This window comes from Megalops cyprinoides, chromosome 7 (assembly GCF_013368585.1).
Source record: "Megalops cyprinoides isolate fMegCyp1 chromosome 7, fMegCyp1.pri, whole genome shotgun sequence".
Taxonomy (NCBI): Eukaryota; Metazoa; Chordata; class Actinopteri; order Elopiformes; family Megalopidae; genus Megalops; species Megalops cyprinoides.
The window spans coordinates 30,604,972-30,628,590 of NC_050589.1; the positions used below are offsets into that span (position 1 = coordinate 30,604,972).

General features: G+C 40.0%; 1 protein-coding gene across 1 annotated transcript; it reads right to left on the bottom strand.

The window, feature by feature from the left end:
- Positions 1-17,331: 17,331 nt before the first annotated feature.
- Positions 17,332-18,684, bottom strand: LOC118780424 (N-acetyltransferase family 8 member 3). Its single transcript, XM_036532889.1, has 2 exons — positions 18,666-18,684; positions 17,332-18,068 (listed from the first exon to the last, which is right to left on the bottom strand). The coding sequence occupies exons 1-2, from the start codon at positions 18,682-18,684 to the stop codon at positions 17,332-17,334; spliced, it is 756 nt and encodes a 251-aa protein (XP_036388782.1).
- Positions 18,685-23,619: the final 4,935 nt, after the last annotated feature.

Below are 23,619 nucleotides of genomic sequence, written 5' to 3' on the forward strand. Positions count from 1 at the left end.
AGCTCTGACAGGCTTAGTTTTGTAAATCAAAAGTATTTCAGTAATGTCATTTTTTAAATAAAGATAATTCAAATGTTTTGGCATACTGCCTTCAGCAGTGAAATGCTGTCATTCATTTATAGTGTTTTTGATGAGTGTAGACACTGATTTGCATTTTCTCTCAAATTAACTTGTACACCTGTGGTAATGTTTTGGAGATGGGTATACAAAGGTTGACAGCACTGTTTCAAGGATGAAGGCGGTATGCTGAAATGTCTGAGTATTTAGCCACATTTTTTTAAAGAATTTAGTGTGGTGTCAATCTTTTACAGATGTAAAGAGGTATTAATGACATGGATGGACAGATAGGTGAAATGAATGGAAGGGTCGCTGGCTGCTTATGTACGCCCAGTGCGTAGCGTGAAAGGGCATGCCACCTGGGGACACAGGTGAGGGGAAGCGAACATCGTCTTGATGAGGTATGAGTTGGAAAAAACGTTTGATGTAGTGCTTATTTTTGTGTGAGAGTATCATATGGATGAGACTCCTGGTTTCCCTTGACCTTCTGCCCCTGACCTGTTTGTTTGGGTTGGTTTTTCATTGCTGTAATTTTTTCATTGGCAACTATTGTACTTAGCCTGCTGGGTTACTGTAGAGGTGTACTTTAACTTACCATTTGTGATTAGGCTGGACAGTAATGGTCTCAGACGGAACAGATATTTCTTGATGTCGGAATAGTCCACCCTTTTGATATGCCTGTCCAGTTTGGTTTAATTTCTCACTTTGTAAGCTGCTCCTTCCCAGAAACTTCTCTGCATAACCAAAATTAAAGAACCCTTTTTGGTGATGAGAAATTGACATCTGCACTCCCTTGGATTTATAAAAAGCACGGACGGCGTGGGCTGGATTTTGTCTCATGCGCTTTCCCCTTGGTACACAACGTGCTTCTGACTGACGACTGCCCACCACCGCTCTAATACAATGCCAGGCAGATTACAGGGACACTTATTTCTCCTGTCATGTAGGGTGACAGAGATGGAAGACTGCAATCACACAGTCATAGCCGTGGATGTCACGGTAGTTTGGTCTGAGATGGCTATCTCGGAGCTGTGGATGCTTGGGAGGAGGGTCCAAAACTTGCAGCTGCTGAGAACTACTCAACACAAAGACATGCCACCTGGCTGAGGAGCATGGTGCAAAAGCTGAAAGGTCAGGAGTCATGAACAGGCGTGGCGTGCACGTAGCTTCTATACCCCTACAACAAGGACCTCTCCTTGCTCATTTAATGCATGAAATCACAGTAAGAATACCCCTAGTTTATTTTCCTCATGAAATATTCTTAATATGCTCAGATGTCCTAAGGTTACCTACATATTATCCACTTATTCAGCAAAATATGTCTGAAACTAATGCAGGAATATTGCTGAAGGAGCAAAAGCAATTCCAGACAAGGGATTTGCTGAATTCCCACAGCCACAGATTATTTTTAGTAGTATTAGTATTAATATTAGTATTTATGTATTTATTTGGCTGACTGCCATGCCCAGATCAACTTGCAAGGCCATCAAAACAAGAACAACACAAACATTACAGTAACTGGACACAGTTTCACAGTGACTGAGCATCAAGCTCAAAAATGGGACAGACAAAGATCCATAACAGCAGCACTGCTTTATGTCATACTGTTCACATGGAGCCAAAGAATGATCCATTAGAGGAGTTCCATCTTGGAGCACAGGGCAGAAGTTATCGTGCCTACATGATCTGTCAGAGCAACATAACACTTTTTCAGGGTTTCCCTCAGGGTTTGAATTGACCAGGTGCTGGGTGAAAGGCATAGGATATGGCCAGGATCTAGGAAACAACGTGAAGTCTGTATAGGTGGGATTTTAATAGGCATCAGAAAGTGATGAATAATGCGGGGGGGGGCTGTGGAGGTGGGTAACTGGAGGGCAGTGGGGTGGGTGAGAACAAGATCCATGTGAAAAAAAGGTGAGTTTTTGGATGTACAGCTATGGAGGGGATGAACTGACAGAGGGCCAGAGTTTACTGAACAAAGATCTTGTGCAGGGTTGTAAGGTCTGATGATGGATTGACGATAGGAAAGAGTCATGCCCTTGACTTCCTTGGTAGCAACAGAAATTTGAATTTGATGCAAGCTGGGATCAGAAGCCAGAGAAGAGATACAAGGAGAGGTGAGAAGTGGGCGTACAAAAGGTGGGGTCAAAGACCCGCCTAGCGGCAGCGTTCTGGATGAAGCGTGGCTGTCTCTTGGCACATAAAAGCCAGCCAACAGAAAGTTGTAGTTGTCTGTGTTTCTCTGAAGGAAAACTTGTCATTGAGGGAAACACTGTGGTTGTTTAGAATATGGGAGAAGGACTCTACAGAACTATCCAAAAGTTTTGGACAGGTCTTTGAAAGGTTAGGTTTTGGCCCGTAGGTTCTTAGAGAAACTGAGTTTAAGACGACTGTTAGACATCCAGATCTCCATGAGGTGTGCTGTGTTGCATTTGGATTTCAGTGAGTCAGAGCAGGGAAAAAGAAGGAGAAAGAGTTGTGTGTCATCTGAATAGCACTGATAGGGAAAAAAACACAGGCAGGAATAATACATCTAAGTGATTTGATGTGAAGGGAGAACAGAAGGGGGCCAAGTTCTGAGCCCTGGGGGATTCCTGATGAGAGAGAGCAAGGAGTCAAAATGGAGATGCTCCAGGTGACTTTATTATACCACCTGCTCCTCGTTTAGAGAGCCAGGAGTGCTTGAGGTCTAAATCATAGGGGTTTCGTGCCACTTTTTTTTCCTCCATTTTCTCCTAGCTGAGCGGAGAATTGAAAACGCGCTATGCAGGAGGGGGAAGCAGCAGCTGGGTGAGTGGACGGGGAGCAGGGAGAGGAAAGAGTACACATGAGGGTGGAGGCAGGCAGTCTACCTGGGGCCTGGAATCAGGAGTCAGCCATGGGCAGTGAGACACTTCAGAAGCAGTCAATTAGCATTTGCTCCTATTCGCGTCAATGCTATTTTGCACACGTAGGTGTTCAATACCTAACAGAACCAGCAATTAACTACCTGATTTTTTTTTGTTATTTAAATTTTTCTGAAATCCAAGAAGTTTTACTAATTAAACACTGGTGTTCTCAATTAAAGTATTCACTTGAGTAGGGTTTAACTGTGCCTGAACAATGGGGATATCAGGAATCCATTTATTGTAGAAAAACAGAGAAAATACATTTCCCATTTGTAAGGGTAAAACAGAGACTTTTATTATTGCTTTCAAAGTGCTGTGCTGAAAATAGACTTATTTTGTTTCGAGTCAAAGCTGCAAGGATTCACTGCCCTTTACATTTGGAGGATCAGTTTTGTAGGTTCAGTGAATAGGACCAGCCATCTGGATGATTTAAAGATCAGTGCGTCTACACACCTGCTTTGTATATTTGAGTCAAAAAGTCCAGTGACTCTGTAATAAGACATGGAATCACCAATGAAGAGCTGGGCTGAAAATAGAAGTCGCTTCATAACCCATATTTAGTTTACTCTGTCCATAGTTGTTGAGGGACAGGAGAGTGCCAGGAAAGATGTGCAACAGCGAACACAGAAACCAGAGACTGGACAGGAAATAGATTAAAAAGGATAAGTATAAGGGCAGCATAAATGCAGTCCCATCAATGTACATTTTTTTTATTTCTGTTGCCATTGGGGACTGTTTTGGCCTCTATGACCCTCTGAACATTCCATTAGAGGCACAGAGAAAAATGTTACCCATTGCAGATGTTCTCACGTTTTAAAAATACATGTCTGCATTTTGTTACACAGAGAGAAATGACATAATCCTCAAATAGAAACATATTGTACAAATAGTGTAATGTACTTGAAGGAGGAAGCAGAAAATTTGAATTTACGTAGTTTGGTTACTGTAGCCTGTCATGTGGAGTTTTGTATTCATTAGTTCTGTTTTTTTTTTCCTAAATGCTAGGCTGTCTGATTTGAATGTACAATATACTTGTGGAAAATGGGGCACCTTGTGTATTTTCAAATAGATGTTTCCTATTTCCTTCTGTGTTTTACGGAAAAATGAGATCCCTGCTGATAAATGTTTACTGTTGGATAAAAGACAGACTCATTCAAACATCTTCAGAGGTCATCCATTGTAGGCCACATTTGAATGGTTGATTGAGTGCAAGGATATTTGGGTAATAGCATTGTGTTTTTAAAGTTAGTCAGAATTTCTGTGGAGCTGTATGATGACATTCTGTTTTCTTTTAAATAAAAACAGTTCCAGAGAAGTGTTTTATTCCCACCAAGACATTCATAAACAGCCATTCACAAACATAATGGGCGCATCAATATTCTCACTGGTATTGAGTGCAAGAGTAAGAATGATGTACAAATGTATATTTTAGGTGTTTTGCTGAATATTTGAACTCATGCAGGCGGGTTGCCAGTTGTTTACTACAATATAATTAGTTAAATTGATGACTGTAAACCTCAGGGGTAAACAAGCAGGCAGGCATGCACTCCTACAGCAATATTCCATTTGACCAAAGTGGAGGTTTAGTGAGTAGTTTTGAAATTCATTGGTCAGTTGTGAAACTTCGAATAAATACCCCATGAAAGAGGTCAACGTGCACAGTTTTAAGTATTTAATTCCAACTATGATCACATAGCGGGGATCAAATCACAACAGTTCTCCAATCCTTGGTCCTCCTCCTTTTCTGACTCCATTCACCAAATAATTTACAGTTACAGTCAGTGCAAAAAGTCTTGCATTAATTGTTAACGTGCGAGGACATTCCCTTGCCACAGTCTTAACCTGATTCCTCTGTAAGTGCTGAGTCAGGGTTTTCCCTTCGCTCAGTTACAGTCTCCATGGCAGGACCCTTGAGGCATGACAGTTTGAGCCACAGAAATTTTAAATGACTCTTGAGATGGGATTTATTCATCGGTCCTCGATTTTCACTTGAGTCAAATCGCTTGTTGTTTTGTCATGACCTCCCAGAAAAGGAAGCGTTATGCTCTGTCATCGTGAGGCTGGTGAATGTGCATGTGAACAAAGCTTTACATCTCCATTTTGAGGGCCATCAAAGCACTTCACAACTTGCTTCAACCCCACCGATGTGTAGCATCCAACTAGGTGATGCATAGCGGCCACTTTGCACCAGAAAACTTGCCACACATCATCTGAGGTGGAGACGGAGAGGATTTATTCAGTAGTGAAATGATGGCCAGATTTAGAAAGCCAGATTTGTAATTAGGGCCAAATACACCATTAGCATCATTAACCAGTCTCTCACTACCAAATGTGATGTACACATCTTGCCCTTGTGCCTGTACACATCTTGGCCTTGTGCCTGTTGTTTGCCCACTATATGCACTTTTGTACGTCGCTTTGGATTAAAGTGTCTGTCCTCGATTTTCACTTGAGTCAAATCGCTTGTTGTTTTGTCATGACCTCCCAGAAAAGGAAGCGTTATGCTCTGTCATCGTGAGGCTGGTGAATGTGCATGTGAACAAAGCTTTACATCTCCATTTTGAGGGCCATCAAAGCACTTCACAACTTGCTTCAACCCCACCGATGTGTAGCATCCAACTAGGTGATGCATAGCGGCCACTTTGCACCAGAAAACTTGCCACACATCATCTGAGGTGGAGACGGAGAGGATTTATTCAGTAGTGAAATGATGGCCAGATTTAGAGAGCCAGATTTGTAATTAGGGCCAAATACACCATTAGCATCATTAACCAGTCTCTCACTACCAAATGTGATGTACACATCTTGCCCTTGTGCCTGTACACATCTTGGCCTTGTGCCTGTTGTTTGCCCACTATATGCACTTTTGTACGTCGCTTTGGATTAAAGTGTCTGTCCTCGATTTTCACTTGAGTCAAATCGCTTGTTGTTTTGTCATGACCTCCCAGAAAAGGAAGCGTTATGCTCTGTCATCGTGAGGCTGGTGAATGTGCATGTGAACAAAGCTTTACATCTCCATTTTGAGGGCCATCAAAGCACTTCACAACTTGCTTCAACCCCACCGATGTGTAGCATCCAACTAGGTGATGCATAGCGGCCACTTTGCACCAGAAAACTTGCCACACATCATCTGAGGTGGAGACGGAGAGGATTTATTCAGTAGTGAAATGATGGCCAGATTTAGAGAGCCAGATTTGTAATTAGGGCCAAATACACCATTAGCATCATTAACCAGTCTCTCACTACCAAATGTGATGTACACATCTTGCCCTTGTGCCTGTACACATCTTGGCCTTGTGCCTGTTGTTTGCCCACTATATGCACTTTTGTACGTCGCTTTGGATTAAAGTGTCTGCTAAATGAATAAATGTAAATGTAAATGTTTTGCAGGTCCACAGGGGCATGCTCATGGTAAATAACTCATCCAGTACGTAAATACCTTGTCTGGTTGCTCCTCATTGTTTAAGTAAGGTCCCTTTGAGAAGGTTTAATTTATACCATGCCAGGCTATGAGAATGTGTTCTTTAACCATATTTTGCCTGTGGCGCTCCTGAAAACGTTTGTAAAAGAGACTCAAGCCGCAGACACTGGTTTCACAGTTTGCTTGTTTTTTGTCCCAAATGGCTTTGCTCGTAGAACCAGGTATTTTTATTGCTTTAGAATTGTTGGCTTAAGAGAACAAATTTGCATTGAATTTGTGTGGATAAAAAAGATGAAATAAAGTATGGTTCCATAGGATTTATTAGCAAATACCTGCCTTTGAAATTTTATTGAGTATATATTCAGAGAAAATGAGATCATATTATTACTGAGACAAAATCTATTAGAATAATTCAGCTATACTGTTGGATTCTTTATAAGCATGGATCATTTTTTAAAATACCATGTTTAAATTGCTAGTTTTAATGCTAGACATTTTTAAACATTTACTATGAATGCAAAACAGGTGTCATGAATGCACTGAGCCTCATTGCCAGCTTCTTCTGAATCAATGTGAGCTGCATGTCAATGAAAAGGCAGTGATATGTGCTGCACATTTGGCATAACTGTTTACAAAAACTGATTAGAATTGCTGTATCAGTATTATATACTCTCATGCAGTATACAATGATTGAAACTGTATGACAGCACTTAACATATGTAACATCAGGAAAGATTTCATTAATAAGTGTATAGTTAGTGACGTGATTGACAATGTAATAAGTGTACACTCATTTATCTGATTGATCCAATTGAAATATGTGAATACTTCTTGATCTTATTGTAGTGACTGTGCAATACTTGATACTATTTATTTCATTGCAATGGGTGTGCACCTATTATAAGTGTGCATAGTTTAGGACTTTGCTGTTTGTGTCTAATTCAATTTTGGATTCCATGTGAACATATGAATATGTGCTCCACAAAATATTTCCTTAAACAACAGGAACATTTTGCCTATCTATCTGGCTTATTAAGTCCTGACCCTGAGAGTGTAAGGTTGCCAGACTGTCATGTTCTCTGTAAATAGGAAAGCAATGCTAATTTTGCCAACTGCTTGTGATGACAATGAATGAATTGAAATATCTTATACACATGAAACAAAAAAATTCTAAAATAATTTATATCAACAGAGTTCGATTTCCATTAGTAAATTAACGATTTTCACCTCTTTTGACAAAATGTGGCATGTGGCATTATGAGGAAGCAATACTGTTGTTGTTTACTGGTACTAATATTGAGTAGGTCAGACTAATAAAGAATATTTAATATTATTTTACGTCCTTCTTGCCACTTAAAACTCACAATGGTAGTTAACATAAATGGCTACATAATTTCCAATGAAGTTACATGAATAAATCAATTATGCATAATGGATATATATACAATTAGTGTGAATTTCTTCTTTCTTCTTCACTACTACTGAATGAAGAAACGGTTACACTGTACTCATTGGTGGAGAAGTACTTGGTTTTGTTCTGTTTATATATTTTTACAAGATTCCGCCACTCAAGACAGCCATTTATGTCTACCATAACAGCTGCCGCCAGTGTCTTGCACACTAAGCAAACCTCATGCATTAGAAATGTCTGTTATTTTAAATTTATAATTATTAACTAATTTCAGTCATAGTGGTTGCGTGCAGCTGTTCTTAATTACATTCAACACTCAATTGCTACTGAGCATCAAGTCCATAAATCACAAATATCAATACTCATATACTGTATAATACCATTTACAGTTCAAAATACTCCCAAATGTAAATTAATTCAAATTGCAAATGAATCTGTTTTCAGCTATGTGTAAAAACACAGCAATGTGGTCTAAAAATAGCCACAATACTTTTATCGAAGAAAGAAGGCATCATAGAAGATAAGCAAATTATTTTGTGAATAGCTGTAAGTTTCCATAAAAGGCAATTACCAACAGTTGCATATTTTCACACATAATAATATAAATGTGTCATTTTAAAAAAAAAAGAATCAACTGTAATTAAGAACAGCTGTGAACAATTACTGAGTTTCCTGGCCATAATTACCAGTACACTCAGTGGGACTCAGACCCCAAAACCCCTTGTCATGGGACCAGTGCCCATAACATAAATCCATAGTGATGGACATTCTGTCATATTCCACAGTAACTATCATATTTACTGGCATGCGGTATTACAATTTGGGCATTGATGTAGTGTGCCATTGTGGTTCAAGAGCAGGTCTGGAAATGCAAATGTTGCTAGTTTCATTTGCAAGTGGGAGAATGCTATTGTACCCTTGTACAAAGCATTTAGATGATTGGCTTTGCTGTCTAAATGGATGATATTTAGAACAGAACGTTGGTGTTTATTAACATATAATAATTAATTAATTAAGTATGAAAAATAAAAGAACTCTGGGGCATAAAGGCTTAACATATTTGGATGATTGAAGTATGGTTATTGAATAGTTTACATTATATTAAGCTCACAGTTTGTACTGTTGTAGTTTGGTTTGTAAGGTTTTCAAGATGAGAAAATGGGTTACTTGATTGCTCATTCAATTTGCTCAGCTGCACATAGTTAATATCTGATGCGAGAAATACCTACAATCGGGGAAGAATTTGCTGTGCCCAATACTTTCGAACGTGTTAAGATCAACACAATGTGTTCTGTGGTCTAATGTTCCTCTCGGAGAAAAACATATTTATCATTCTTGGACTGTGTGGGGAATAGCCAAATTGACCAATTATTCAGAAAAAGAAAGTGCAGATTCCGCATAATGTCAGCTCTTAAAATGTGCAGAATTGGCTGTTGCCGGATGAGCTATCCATTTTGTTTGGTTCTTGGCGTGCCTTTGTTGCTCAGGGGTGATTTAATATTTAGAGTAATTGGCCTGGTGCAAGACTCTATAGTTGATTTCTGCTGCAGAACTAAAAGGAAACTTTTTTGAAATCTTACGAGATTAGGCACGTGTGAGAGGTTTCGGGGGTGGTCACCTATCCAGCTGGTTATTGGATGAGAAGCACAGTCCAGAGACAGTGGATTTGGCTGACGGCCGTTTATTTCCCCTGCTCCGGGTAAAGGCAGTTAGAAAAATATGCAGTGTCAATACATGTCAAAAAAGGCAAATATAGAGGGCATGTAGCGTAGCAGCATAGTAGCCCACAAAAATTGCAACGGGTATATCTGTGGCTTCTCACAAAAGTTAGAAAAGACTAGATTTATAAGAGACCCAAAGAAGGCATCAAATGACACCTGGGCTGATTGGCAATCTGCCTTACCTGTGCCTATAGGTGAGGCTGCTGTTGTTCCAAGCACTGAAGGTCTCCCTGGCTTTGGGAAACAGTAGACAGTGGACAAAGTGGAGTACTAGGTCTTTCTGCTCTTGTGCCACCTTCCTCAATGTGATGCTACAGAGCAACATGATGGCATTATGTTTCCAAACACATTGTGCTTCTTGTCAGCAAGCTAAACATCTATTTGTAGTATTTCTTCAACACCACTTTCACTCTCCTGTGTTTGAGAAGGCCTGGCAATGAATCCCTTTGTGTAGAAAAGACAAACTTCTGGTTAGGGTGTGTGAAAGAGGAGTCTTCACCTGTATTGAAACTGCACCTGTTGCAAAACTAAAATTGTAACAGACATTTAGAATGTTAAAATGATCAGTAAAACATTTTGTTGGTGTGTGTTTAAATATTTAAACAAAGGTGTTTGTTTTCCATTTTGCAAACAGTAGTTAACAATAGTGGATCTTTCAGTCAACTTCACACTTCAAACTAGCTCATTGTAATGGACAGTGTGTGTGAGGCCAGCCATTAGCCAACACCTGTGTTTAAATACAGTTGTGTGGATGCAGAACCGTTGGTGGAGTTAAGCGGTTGGCTTTGTTTGTGCTTCTGCTAAGGCTGGTTCATGTGTTGTTTGCTTGTTAAAATGACTTATTTGGAGTTTTTGTACAAATTTCTCCTGCTGTTTTTATGCGCGGTGCATTTATTAACTTTATTGCCTGGGTGATATAAAATGGTGAAAGCCCTGTTGAAGATGCTCTTACTCAATATATGTAGCCTCAGGCATGACAGTATGCATTCATGTCTGCATGCATTCATGCATCCAGTGCATGTGCAGTTTTATGCAAGAGTGGTGTGAAAGATGGGTCATCTTTTAACCATTTGTTTTGAAATACAGCACACTCTCATTCTAAGAATTGCATTGGTCCAATACAGTTTCATTCTTGTAAGCAGTTGATTTTTGAAAGCAGAGCGCCAAATTGAGTGTGCATGAATGGAGGTTTATGTTTTAAACAACTTTTTTCTCTTAATTAACTGAGAATTATCTTCAGCCAAGTTCTTGAAAAAAATACTTGAAGTGATCAGTATGTATAATCCTTTATTAAAATAAGTAGCTAACATGACTCATTAATTATTTCACTGTCACCATGCTACAATGTGTAGTATAGCCTGTATAGTATGTCCTTAACTACAAGAAAACATAAAAATAGTAATTAGATTTAATTATTTCTGAATATTTATATCTGCTAATAGCTGCTGTGGTGCCTTGTCTGTTTGGATTCACTTCCAAGATGACACCTCCTTAGTTCTTCATACAACCTTAGATTGGATATTCCACATCTCCCTGTTCATTGGTCTTAAGGCTGTCATGAAACAGTTTTTCTCAGCTGCATAGAACATCTTTATTATTACTGCCATGTCTGCTGGCATCCTGGCACTTTGCTAAACTACACAACTTTTTTCTCAAAATATTTATTCTGTGTATTCTGGGTTTCTTCAAAATATGTTCTGGGTGATTTTGTAATTAGCCAAGATATAAATTGAATTCAATTGCTTTAATTACGCTCCATTGAGTACTGTTGTACATGTTGTAAATGTGCCAAAATGTATTCTTATAAGTGGACTTCTTGCAGTATGGGATGATTCTGTCCCAATATTTTTGATCGGTACGGTTGGTCTTGTAAGACAACTGCACTGTAGATCCAAATAGAGAGCTCTATAGGAATCTCTCCATGGATGTCAAGTACTAGAAAAGATTCTTTTTGCTGAGTTTTGAGGAGTAGGAGGTAAGTAGCAACTAAAGTGGCATCACAAAGGCTAGTGATGTCATAGCCATTGATTTTCAGTGTCAAGTTTCAAAGCATACTCAAAGAAATGACATTTTCTTGAAACCATTTCCATTTGTATTGATACCATTAATATCACTGTAGTATGTAAGTATTGGGTCAATAAAATAAAGAATGGGTTAATGAATGTTTACACTACAGCATAATGACGACTGAATATTGACATAGTGTTGTCATCTATGCAGTGGAAAAAAGAAACACCATGTCTGTGCAATGGCTCCTCTTCCAGTTACTCCACCAAAGAATCTGACAGGTTTTAGAGTATTCTAAATATGAAATGATAAATATAGATGAGAACTTTCCTTTTAGTGCCCTAAGTTCCTGTCCTTCAGTTACTTGAGGGCAATGTATTTCCTTAGTGTATTTCAGGGTGCATGCATTAATGTCTCTATTCAAGGAAGGTCTCTATAGCACTGAACTATTTTTTTTATTTTACCTTAGTGCTCTCCATTGAAAATCCACACATCTTTGGTTTTCATTCCAACTCCAACCCTAATTATTTAATAGGAGCCATTTATTGGCCTGTTGCTAATCCACTTGTCAGTCGGCTACCAGTTTGAACAGTATTTCTAAAACCCTTAGGATTGTGAATCTCTAAGAAACAGAGTAGAAACTACTAATTTACACTGTTGTGATAGTTTCCAGTCAGTGTGGATCACATGTCTCAATTATGGCAAAACTCAGAGTTTGTATGTCAGGTAAAATGACCAGAGCAGGAAAAATCCTTTTATGAATGGAAGTGCAACACCTGGTTGGATAATTATTGGGGAAGCCTATTTGTGGTGCATAATTACTTCATATCAGTCCTTCCAAACTGTTAAAATAAACACAGAGGGTAATATGGACCAAATTAAATCCTGCATATTTCATTCTGTGAGGCTATTATGAAGCATGAAATATTAATTGGCAATATCATACATACATTCATCAACCTTAGGAGGTGAGGAAAATAAATAAAAAAGCTTCTGGATTCTGCAGTTATTATTTCTCAGTTGTTATTATCCCTCCCCAACTGTTACCTTTTCCGCTCATGCATTTTTAATGCCCCTTACCTGATCTCCCAGAATGAGACTTCAGTGCTGATTTTTGGAACCCCGTTGATAAACATTTAATCAGTGGTTTTGTTGTTGGTGGCTTATCCTCTAAGAGATCACACTGTGGCCAGATATCAAAAGAGCAGCGCTCTCAGAACTCAGAATGCACTGTTCTTTAAGTGCACAGAAGGGCTGGTGGAAAGCGGATGTAGGAAACAGTACAGGAATATCTTTATTACCTGTGGATTTGAAAGAGCATTTTTTTCAGGCACAAACACACATGTGTACATGCAAACTCTCTCTCTCACACACACACACACACACACACACACACACACACACACACACACACACACACACACACACACACACATATTCTGCATGCCCAACCACACCAACCAGGTCATTACCTTGAATTAAACTTTAAAATTTGGCTGGTGCTTCCGATATTTAGGAAGATCTATGTCATCTGAGGTTCAGGGAGGACTTTGGTTTATTAAATGCAATGGATAGATTTGGAAAAAAAATTTCAGAGAGCTTCCTGTGAACCTGGGAAACTGGATTTATGTATAAATCCAGCCCATTTAGAAGTGTTTAACAAGCACAGAAAAGAAGTGTTTTAATTTTGAGAGCATATTTCAGGCTTGATTTGAACAATACTTTGTGTAACATCCATTAATATCCCTTTGCAATGTCAAGTAATTGATACTGTTTTTGTAAACTGTTAAAGAGCTGTGTCTTCACTTTAAAGTGCAGTAACTTGTTAATTCTGAGCTACAAAAAAGAGCTTGGACATGATCCAGACAGAACAACTGAAGTCAGGCAAATTCCCTGTATTTTAAGTTCCGTCATTAGACAGGCTGTCGTTAGTGGTCTTATTTCCTCCTAGTATGTTTAAAGTACTGTAAGGTACTTTCTGAAATTGAATTTAATGATAACGCTGATGCTAATGTATTACATTTATATAGCATCTTTTGCAAAATAGCAGTTTTACAGTAAGTGGAGGGTGACTCACTGCAAGCACCATTGTGTAGCAGCACCCACCAGGGGGATACATGGCAGCCATTTGGCACCAGAACATTCACCAAACCTTAGCTGAGGTGGAATGGGTTTTTTTTTTTTTGCTACATCCATATCATATTTGATATTTGATATCTCTATATCTCTATATCTATATCTATATCTATATATGTGTTCTGTAATGTAGCTGGGGGTTCCATTCATATTCCTTTTCCAGTTATACACAGCCCCTTTCCTTTCTTCATGTTTTTGTTGGCTATTATGCTTTAACTGACTGAAAATTCAGGTAGTTCATTAGGAGGAGCCAGCTTTTCACTGTGTGCAGACTGCTTTCATCTGATTCCTGGTTTTAATCTGTTCTGCAACTAAGCACTAAGGAAGTTCACTATTTCATCATTTGCTCACTGATTTTCTTTCCCTCTGTGCAGATAAAGACAAAAAAAAGGCAGTGTGTGGTTTTTGCGAGTTGGTCAAATCCGGTTGTTGTGATTGTAAACAAAGTGGCTGTGTACTGCATGGCAAATCCCAGACCGTACTGTCGGGTAGGGTAGGTGGCAAAGTCGCGTACCATAAATAAATATATCCTAAGCCCTGGGATTAGCTCTTCTTCATGTTTTCATTCGCAGAAAAAGAAAAAGTAAAGAAAATGTGTGGTGAATGATACCCATGGTTTGTTTGTTTGTTTGTTTGCTGAGAGAGCTGACTCAGTTGCATGTGCTTTGGCCACAACTTAGAATAATAAATTTAAGCAAATGTTAAGCTTCTCACTCAACTTCGATCTAAAAAGAACCTTTCTTAAACTTGTTTTTCAAAGTCAGAGACTGAAGGTGTGACGGCTGGATTGAATTTGGCCCTAGGCAGACAGCTACTGTAGAATCCAAACAAGAAGAAACTTTCGATGGGATGGTTATTAGCAGCAGCGAGTGCTTCTAGCCCCCCTGGGTTGTAGTAAAGGTGTAGATGTCTAGTTATCGTGTGGAGAGCAAGGTTCAGCTCTCTGTTCGACTTTGATGTACGTGTGAACTCCTACTGCAGGCAGAAACACATTCTCAACAGTAAGAGTGGTTAAGGGAGGCTTTTTCCCCACCCAAAGCTTGCAGAAAATGTGGGATCTGTCCAGTTTCACTTCCAGGTAAGTTGACGTTGTTGGAGAAAGTCAGTGCAGTTGCACAGCTTTTGCACAGAAGGGCACAAGCACAAGAGCTTTCTACTAAGGGATGATGTACTGGAACATGTGAGAACCCATAATCCAGCAACAAAAAACAGATACTTTTTTATTAATTTTAACAACATCGCTTGTGAATTCACAAATGTCAGCATTTTGAATTTACATATGTAAAATGGCATTGTTACCTCTGCTATACTTGGTTCCCATTCCTCTCCAGACACTCAAATACGGCTGTTTGAATGAAACTCGGTTTGGTGCAGTGTAGCATATTGGAAAAGAGCAGTACGCATAACCAAAAGGTTGCTGATTTGATTCCCAACTGGGGCGCTGTTGTTGTACCCTTGGGAAAGGTACTTAACCCACAGTTGCCTCAGTAAATATCCAGCTGTATAAATAGGCAACACGTAAAAACTGTAACCTATGTGAGTTGCTCTGGATAAGAGTGTCTGCTAAATGCCAGTAATGTAACATAATGAAATATGGCCTCAGCGCAAAGCTATCCAGAGGTTAGATTGGTTTGTTATTAAAGAGGTGGAGAGAGATGAAGCATTCATTCACCTCTGGCTGAACTTCCATACTGGAATCTGATTAAGCTGACCAAGTCCAAAGTTTTCTTGCCAAAGTTGGCCATTGTTTCCAGATGCATTTTTTTTTTTTTTGCATTGCAACAGGTTTCAAAATTTGTCCTATCAAGTTGTAACGCGTGTACTGTATGTATCGAACATACAGACAACATGTCTTTGATGGGCTGATTTCATATATGTGGATATATGAAGTGCACACACTCATGACTTGGGACAAATATGCTTCCAGTTTCAGTCATAGAAAATATAAAAAGAAGCACACATGATTTTTTTCACATGCGTGTACATCTTTCACTTACTACAACCTGGATACTGGAATGTGGTGGGTTTAATTTTTTAGATTCTGTTTGGTTAGGATTTAGGACCCCCACACTGTAAAAGTAGAAGTGCATTATAACTCACAACACGGGTTTAATTTCTAGTCAGAAGCTACATAAATGACATCTTGCTTTACTCCAGACTCACCCCCTATCCTCCTTCACATCTCCGTGCCGTTACTGCAACCCAGTAACAGCAGCAGCTCCTGCATTTGCTGTGGCAGTGCTTTGAGGTCAGTTTTTACTTGAATAAAGAGTTGAGTGTCCCAGATCCAGCTGTCTTCTCTGTGAAGACAGTGTTCTCTTTCTAAAGAAAATTATTCTGTGCACACGTAAGAACAATTCACATTTACCTGAGAAATGTGGAGCTGTTTTCCATATTTAAAATGAAAAAAACAATGGCTTTACTGGCTATGTATATAGGCCATGCTCTGAACTGAAAAAATAATCCCATAACAATGCCAGTCAATCAATCAATTGATCAATCAATTGATACATCTTTATTGTCCCCATTGGTAGTTTCCACAAGAAACTTAAAGTCCAACATGATTTTGTAGTCATGGCTTTCTGCCATGAGTTTTGGAAAACATCTTCTTAGTAGACTTAGCTTACAGAGTTTATGGCATTATTCTGCATTTGAATTATTTCCCGTATTATGTAAACTGCAGTGTCATTTAGGGTTGTGAAACAGTGGAGTCTATTGAGCCTTGAACCAGAAGCACACACTGTTGTGTTTTTTGCTTCTAGAAGGAATTTTAAACCATCACTCTTTCCCACGATTTCACTTCTAGCCGATGGTATTTTAAGCACAAGCAGTTTAGTTCTTACTTAAATCAGTCAGCTGGCCTAAATTCCTTTGAGAAGAATAGTTTCAACTTTTGCCTGGAGAACAGCTTAGCAACGTTTCCTATTGTTGAAAAAGTCTTTGCTTGTTTGTCAACAGACAAGAGGGAAATCCAGAATTTCATACTGTGTTCTTTATTTTGTGTTTCCAAATCCTTTTTGTCATAAATTGATTGGGTGTCATGTAAACAGTAAACATCAACAGAACTCTTAACCCAGGTGAAAGAAAATAATTTAGCCTGAAACAAAGGTGAAATTGAAACAGTAAATAGTTTTTTCTCCTAATACCCCTTTGCAATATAATGTATGCATGGAAACATATAGCTGAACAGCTGGGTGTAGGAAAATGATATGTTATGTTCTGCATGGAAATTATATTTCTGGTAGCATAACCACGACAAATCAAATCCATGTGAGAATTTCACAAACCACTTATGCAAAAAAAAAAAAAAAAAAAAACATACAAATGCACGGGGTCAAAAGACCAATGCCTAATATATTATGATTCTGGATGTCGCCACTTGAAGTGAAAGCTAAAATCACATTACAGTACTTTTGGTATTATTTTGCTTTGTCAAATGTGTAACTCTGAGAAACACACTCTAGTTTCTGGTTTCTGTTCTTATCTTCAGTGACTAATGAACTCATGATAAAAAATACACCAACAAAGTTTCTTAAAGTTGAGGACAGATGGCATTGCGATGGGACTTGAACAGAGGCCACAGAGTGGGTTGAGGTACTTGTGCAATGCTCTGACTCAGATTTGTGGGTCTATATGAAAATGTTACAAGAGGGTACAGAGGTCAGATGTTTACAGTGCATAAGTGCAGTGTTAGAGGACCTTCTCCATCCTTAGGACAGTGATCCTGGCCAGCTTGGTGACCCAGCGGTGTGCGTGCGTGTTAGTGTGGGTGAGCGTGTGCGTGAAGCCTAGCTTGTGGTACAGATCGATAGCCGCAGTCTGTGCAGAGCTGGTCTCCAGGACCACTCGTGAGAAGCCGCGCTCCTTGCAGAAATCCAGGGCCGTCTCCGCCAGCTGGGACCCGACGCCCTTGCGGCGGCACGGGAATGACACGATCATCCGGATGATCTCGGCGTAGCTCCCGTCCCCTCCGTCCTGGTCGATGTCCCCGTTCATCACGTCTCCCCTCTCCTTCTCCTCCTCGTCCCTGTCCCTCTTCCCGACCACCGCCACCATCCCGACCACCTTTGGCCTGCCGTGGATCTCGGCCTCCGCCACCCAGAAGCAGCTGTCCGGGTCTTCGAGGAAGTGCGCCTGGATGTTGCTCATGTCTGTGCGTAGCCTCTCCTGGATGTAGCTGTCATAGATCTCGTGGCAACAGTAGTACACCAGCCCTGCCCACGCTCCCCCCGCCAGCAACGCCATAAAGTAAGAGCTCCCGCCGAGCACGTAGCCCGCCATGGAGATGCTCAACGTCACCCCCACGTGGTCTGGATGACTCATGGCCTTGAAGAAGGCCGGATAGATGTGCTCCATAATCCCGAAGCGAAACAGCGAGATGACAGCAGCTTTATCCATGGGCTTGTAATGCCTGATCTCACACTGCACTGCAGGGAGAGGGGAAGGGGGGGTCAATGCACATCTGATCTGTCTTTGTTCGCAAGCAGAAAATCCGGCAGGATTTCACAATGTTAAAGTTTACAGAGAGAAAAAACCTGAACAAAGTTCTATTCGAGGAATAATGGGCAGACTGAAGGATTACTCACATGAAGTCTGCCCAGCAAAACTCACAAAACATGCATGAATTCAGTTGAAACATTTTTTAAATTCCTTTCAAGCTTCCAGATTGATGAAGTATTTGAAATTAATTCTGAAGTAAGATCCTACATATTACAACATGAGGAAAAATCATGGAAGAGCAGACTACAATCAATCATCATTCCAATGAAAATTGAAACAAAAAATGTGCGACTATACATCAAGTACTACTGGAGATACAAACAGACATGAAAATGGAGGTAAACACAGATATTATTTCTAAACTGCTCCCCAGAGGCTTAAATTAATGCAAAATCACATACATACTCTGACAGTTTAGTGGAGGATAGTTCAGTGTGAGAGACAGAGAGAGCACATTACAGTAAACAAACACTCTCAACATATGGGACATATTGGTAATAAGGCAATAAACAAGACACACTTACAGTTGCTTTTCGGAGGCATTTTTTTCCCTCGTCTCTGTTCTGTCTAACTCTATTTTCTCGTCGCTGCTGGTCCCCCTCCTCGCCCTCTCTGACTTTCTCTGTGAACTTTAGCCACAGTAAGTGCTAAGTAACCATTCAAAAAGTGGCTCAGAATGAGTGACACACACAAACACATACACACACACACACACCCACACACAGAGGCTGGAATTCAATCAAGCCCTTAATCTCCTGCTTTTTACGTCATCGCTGCCTCGGTCTCTTAAACCTCCACTGTTCTACACTGAGTACGATTTCCCCCAAATTATTTAATCTGAACTAGCCATCATCAACATTTCAAAGTAGGTCTTTCCAGGATACACAGTCTTATATTAAGCACTATTTATATGCTGTAACACAGCACATATTTGCCACAAACGAAAGGTGCTTTATTACCCAATCCAATTACCTTCTGTGGAAAGCAATTACTGCTAGAGTAGAACTGGACGAATGGAGACGGATTTTAAGAGGGAAAAGAGAGAATGAGGATAATATATAGCACACAGGTATGGATACCATTGCTGGATGAATGACCTGCTAGAAGAGAAATTAATAGTGAATGGTTTGGAGAGATTAAAAATTAAAATGGAATAATTCTAATACACTTCCACACATATGTTTGATATTAAAAGCCTGCTAATATATACTGGAGGATTTACTATATAAATGTGTAAAAGAATTAAAGTGTTGCATGAAAATCATTTCACCCTAAGCTTTTAGTGTGTGCATGTTGTGTAACTGACTATCCTTTCAAAAAAAAAAAGAAGACCTCAAGGTCATTTTTCATACAAATCAGTTCTACTGTCCTTGACAGACAAATATCACTATAATTCAGCAGAGGATTTCTTTAAAGATGACCCCAATCTCGTGAAGTTCTTTTTAAAGATCCTTAAGGATGAAGTATTAGTAGTAAAATTGCCACATAAGACCATTTTGTCAGAGAGAGAGAAAAGAATGGTTTAATGTTCTTTCAATGGCAGCAGCCAGATAAGTGTGTTTGACAACAGAGACAGGCATTGGCTGTAATCTGTTAGAGAAGATGTCATGTCAGAGAGGGAATGTGGGACCTGAAAGTTTATGAGAAATTCTTTGAGTAAAAAAAGTTTTTCTAAAATTCGCATTGTACTGCACATCTTAAAATCCCACATTCATGCACTTCGTAGTTTATCTAAATCTGCTAATAAAATTTAAATTATACCATGATGCCCCTGCAGTAATGTTCATACTACAGACATGTAACGGTGTTATAATGCCTTAAATGTATTTCTTAAACTATGTCCATTCTTCTTATAGGCCATTAACCAAGAAAATATGCATCCTATTACAAAATCATTATTTATGTATTTATTGGTCTTATTTTTTGACAAGAGCAAGCCCTGGGAATTACAAATAGATCTCCTGAGATCAAGTTAGCGGGAATTACAAACAAACCTCTTGAGATCAAGTTAGCATCCCTAATGATGTGTAACATTTTTCAGTTGGGAGTGTTCTGATTAGAAAATAACAAAAGCCCCATCAGTAAACTGAGCTGTGTTTGATAATGCTTCCTAGTTGGGTGATTGAGTTGACTGTCACCACACTGGTTGTTGCGGTGTCAGTCTTTTCTGTAAGGAAGAACTAATCGCCCCTCCAGAGTTGTAGACATCCTTTCAGAACCTGTTATGTTGGCCTGAAGGGCCTCTAAATTCCTCACCCTTAATACTTAATGTGAATAGGTGCACTGTTCCATATTATAAACCAAGAGAGAGGCAAAGAGGCACCTATTCTGGTCCAAGCCATCTGAAAAGAACCGTTCCCTCCCTGTCGTGAACACACTTCAGAGAGGCTGGCAATGTGCTATGATGCAGCCGGGTCTTGCTGATAACGGTGAGCCCTGCTGTGCATTGAGCTGGGGCTTTCCTTTTTCTCAAGCGATCTGGGCGGGAACGACATTCATGTCACGTAGTCAAATACCCTGCCACTTGGGCATAATTCCGGATTTCCCTAAAGCTTCTGCAAAGTATAGAGAGTAGACAGGAAGCACGGTGTGCCTTTAGTTTATTGTGTAATGCCTGGTCGATCACTCTAAGGATTGTATGTGTATGCGTGTATTTGTGTTTGTTGGGTGGGAGGCTGGGGATAAGTCATGTTGTCAAATACCTTCCCACTTGGGCATAATTTTGGACTGCCTTAAAGCTTATACAAAGCACAGAGGGTACGCAGCAAGCACAATGCATTTTTAGTTTGCTGCCAAAGGCTGGTCGATGCTCAAAGGATTTAGTGGGAGCTCGGGGGCACGTTTACCCAAGGTGACCAACAGATGGGAAGAGCTTGTAGCCAGCGTTGTGTTTGTCAGCGTAAGTGTGGAGAGACACTGTCCCCGAACCGTGACACTGATGACAGGAGCCAAAAGGCAGGTGGCATTATGCCCAGCTGAGAGCGGACGGATCAACAATTCAGGCCGTGGCTTTCAACTTGTGTCATTGCAAAAACTACTGTGAAACAGCGCTCTCTAATGTGCCTTTAACTAGCAGCTGATTCCAAACTAGAAAGCATTTAGCAGAACTGATGATACTCACAGACTGTCAATTACAACCAAAGCAGACTGTAGATTGCGTTTCCCTGAGGTTAAACTGTATTGTAGCCCAGATATTTTATGACCTCTTTCCAAAGTTTATGCAAATGTGGATTTATAATAGAGCCTTCTCAAGATTCCTCAAGGTCCCGTCTCTGCCTGCTGTCCTCTCATTCTTTGGAGCTGGGCTCTCTGAGTCTGTCAGGCCGGAGTCCATCAGGCCTCCGGTTCAGTGTCGCACTTGAGACTCCTGGACACAGTAGCTGCTGATTTGAAAACCATGACTGGTCCCAGCTTAGCTTTGGCACTTCTGCCGGGTCTGGCTTTTCGGCGGCTTGGCTAATGGTCAAGGTTGTCTGTTAATACTATATATGACTATATATACCAAGTTGAAGGAGCAAAGTGGGAATAGCGCCAAACCTTTTTGAGATCTAAATAAGGATTCTTTGATCCAACAGGCTCCTTTAGTGTCCCAGGCAGACTGGTTCTGCATGTGAAAATGTGTTCCATTGGTACACAGGTGAAGAAGTTTTTGCCTCTCTGAAGGAGGTGAAGCCTTGTGAGTTTTGCGCAATCAGAGTGAGAGCAAAGGATTTGAATCTCAGATCAATGATCAGATGAGGGCCATCTTCTTGCCTAAGTACAAGGACACCTTGGTTCAAGGGGAACTCAGACAGTATCTTGAGCAGACAAGCAAACTGAGACTTGGGCTTGGGCTTTGTCTATGGACCCAGAGGCTAACAGGGGAAACTAGAGTAGAATGTTCATAGGGACTCAGTAGAACAGGCTGCTGTCATTAGCCCACTAAACCACACACTGTTATTCCATCCTATAGGGATAGTGACACTTGGTCTTGGTGTCTATGGGTGGTTCATGAATCCTTTCTCACTTTTTAAGTGGAAGTAGATGAGTGTGGAACAGACTAAGGTACTCAACCTAAACAAAGATAGAGATCTTTTGTTAGTCTAATGTCTACAAGTTTATTGTTTATTGTTTTCACAGCTGCCACTTTTCAGTTTCAGCCATCTTTTACTGTGGTCAGTCTGGATGGTTTCCCAGGTTTGATAATTAAGCCATGGCTAAAACCCTTTACTTAGATAATAAATATAATAAAGATAATAAATTGGGAATGATCCCTACAATTGTCCAACTTTCTTATTTATAGAGAATGCCTTTTCTAAAAATGTCATTGTTTGAGATTTCCTCACCTGGACATTTCTAGGACTTTTTTAGCCCTGAGAGGACAACCTTAGTGGACCCACATCAATTATGAGAGCTCGCACTTGCACAAACTGTGTATTTTGTGTGTTTCTCATCAAGAAATGCCAGGGCCATCCACTGTCCATTCAGCTTGAGGATGATGTTATTGCAGAGAACAGTGAAATGAATTGATATGCTCACCATGTCATCCGCTAGCTGTCCGAAAAGGCCCTTTGATAAGGCTAAACCTGAAAGGAACTCCGAGACGGAGCTACAGATCTACAGGATAGAAAGGCAAACCACAGAAGAATAAATGTGAGGAGACTCCGCCACCATCAGCAGACCTCCACGATCCTCATTCGTGTGTCTTATATACAGATCAAAATGGGTATCATAGCTGTAGATTCGAGAGGTATATTTGTACAGGCCAGGACGACACATTTATTGTGACAGATTCAATTCAATTCAAACGAGACCACTATCGCTGTGCAACACAAGGTCCCATTGGGCAGTAAATCATATGCCAGGGACAAGTGCAGCACGCTACAGCAGCCAGAGAGACCATGGTATTATCTCTGTCTGATTTGAAGATTACAGTTCATAAAAGTCCACAAAATTGCATTGCTGTGTGACTTCTGGTACTGTGTGTGGTATGGCTGAAAAATTGCTTTCAAATGAAATAATTTTGAAAAATGGAAATGGTTTGTGTTTCAGGGCTATGGTGCACAGCATAAAGAATTTTTTTCCAGCTCTCCTGCCAAAAAAAGCTTCATTAATAAAATTAATTGCACCCTATTGTCATTTTACATGCTTAGGTAGGTTCTCTTAAACAAAGCTTTCACAAAGGATGCAGATAGAAAGCAAGGTCTTTTAAGGCCATTTACTACACTTTCAACTTCTGTGCTTCCTTGGGGCACCTAATTCAGTGAGTGTGCATTCCATGTAGACACTGACAGAGCTGAGTAACATATATAATTCATGGGTGCACTGATATGGACAGAGATGTAATTTCAGCATTAAACATTTCACTGAAAGAATGACTTGTTCTGTTCACCCCAAGGCTCTGAAACCTGCTGCTGGTGAGAGACCTTCCAAGAATAACTTTGATTTCCATGAACCATTGTAACCACTATGAGGTATTGTGTAAAGCCAAGGATTCAC